The sequence below is a fragment of the Penaeus monodon genome, chromosome 15 (assembly GCF_015228065.2).
Source record: "Penaeus monodon isolate SGIC_2016 chromosome 15, NSTDA_Pmon_1, whole genome shotgun sequence".
Taxonomy (NCBI): Eukaryota; Metazoa; Arthropoda; class Malacostraca; order Decapoda; family Penaeidae; genus Penaeus; species Penaeus monodon.
In genome coordinates this window covers 5,182,152-5,182,735 of record NC_051400.1, presented here as the reverse complement: position 1 = coordinate 5,182,735, position 584 = coordinate 5,182,152, and the positions used below count along the sequence as shown (strand labels likewise).

General features: G+C 50.9%; 1 protein-coding gene across 1 annotated transcript in view; it reads right to left on the bottom strand.

Moving 5' to 3' along the window:
* Positions 1–584, bottom strand: part of LOC119582194 (dynein heavy chain 6, axonemal-like) — a 26,410-nt gene that overhangs the window by 18,498 nt on the left and 7,328 nt on the right. Inside the window, exon 10 of the mRNA XM_037930428.1 lies at positions 40–276. Within this exon, the coding sequence (XP_037786356.1) occupies positions 40–276 (237 nt within the window). The remainder of the gene's footprint in view (positions 1–39; positions 277–584) is intronic.

Sequence of the window (584 nt, the reverse complement as noted above, 5' to 3'; positions counted from 1 at the left end):
CGCGCCCCAACGCCCCTTCCCTCGCGTCGCCACACCCACCTCGTCCAGCACGGAGGGGTCGAGGACGGCTCTCCAGGCAGGGGGGGTGAGGGTGCCGGCGTCTGCGGAGATGGCTGCGCAGAGGGCGGTGGTGAAGGCCAGGCGGTGCGCAGGGTGGAGGGCGCGACTCACGTGCGTTACCACCAGCTGCGTGACGCTCACGACCAGCGAGTGAATGCGTTGGTCGAAGCTCAGGGTTTCCGTTCGGCCGCCGGACGTGATGCACACGGAGAACAGCTGATGAGTAGGTCCTCTTAATGCGTTTCTTAATTGCAATTGCTCTACTCGCAAACCTATTGTCTGTATTGTATTTATGTATTTAATTCCTGTCCTGTAACTTATTCCTACACTGGATTTATAGATCTGATGCTCATACTGTTATTACGGTATTCATAGACCTATTTATGTATTCAAATAAGTACTATATTTGTAGATCTCATAACTGTACTTTATCTAAGGACCTAATTCCTATACTGAATTTACATATCTGATTTCTCCCCCGTGTTTAATCGCCCATCTCCAATAACCATTTAGTCTCCGAACGT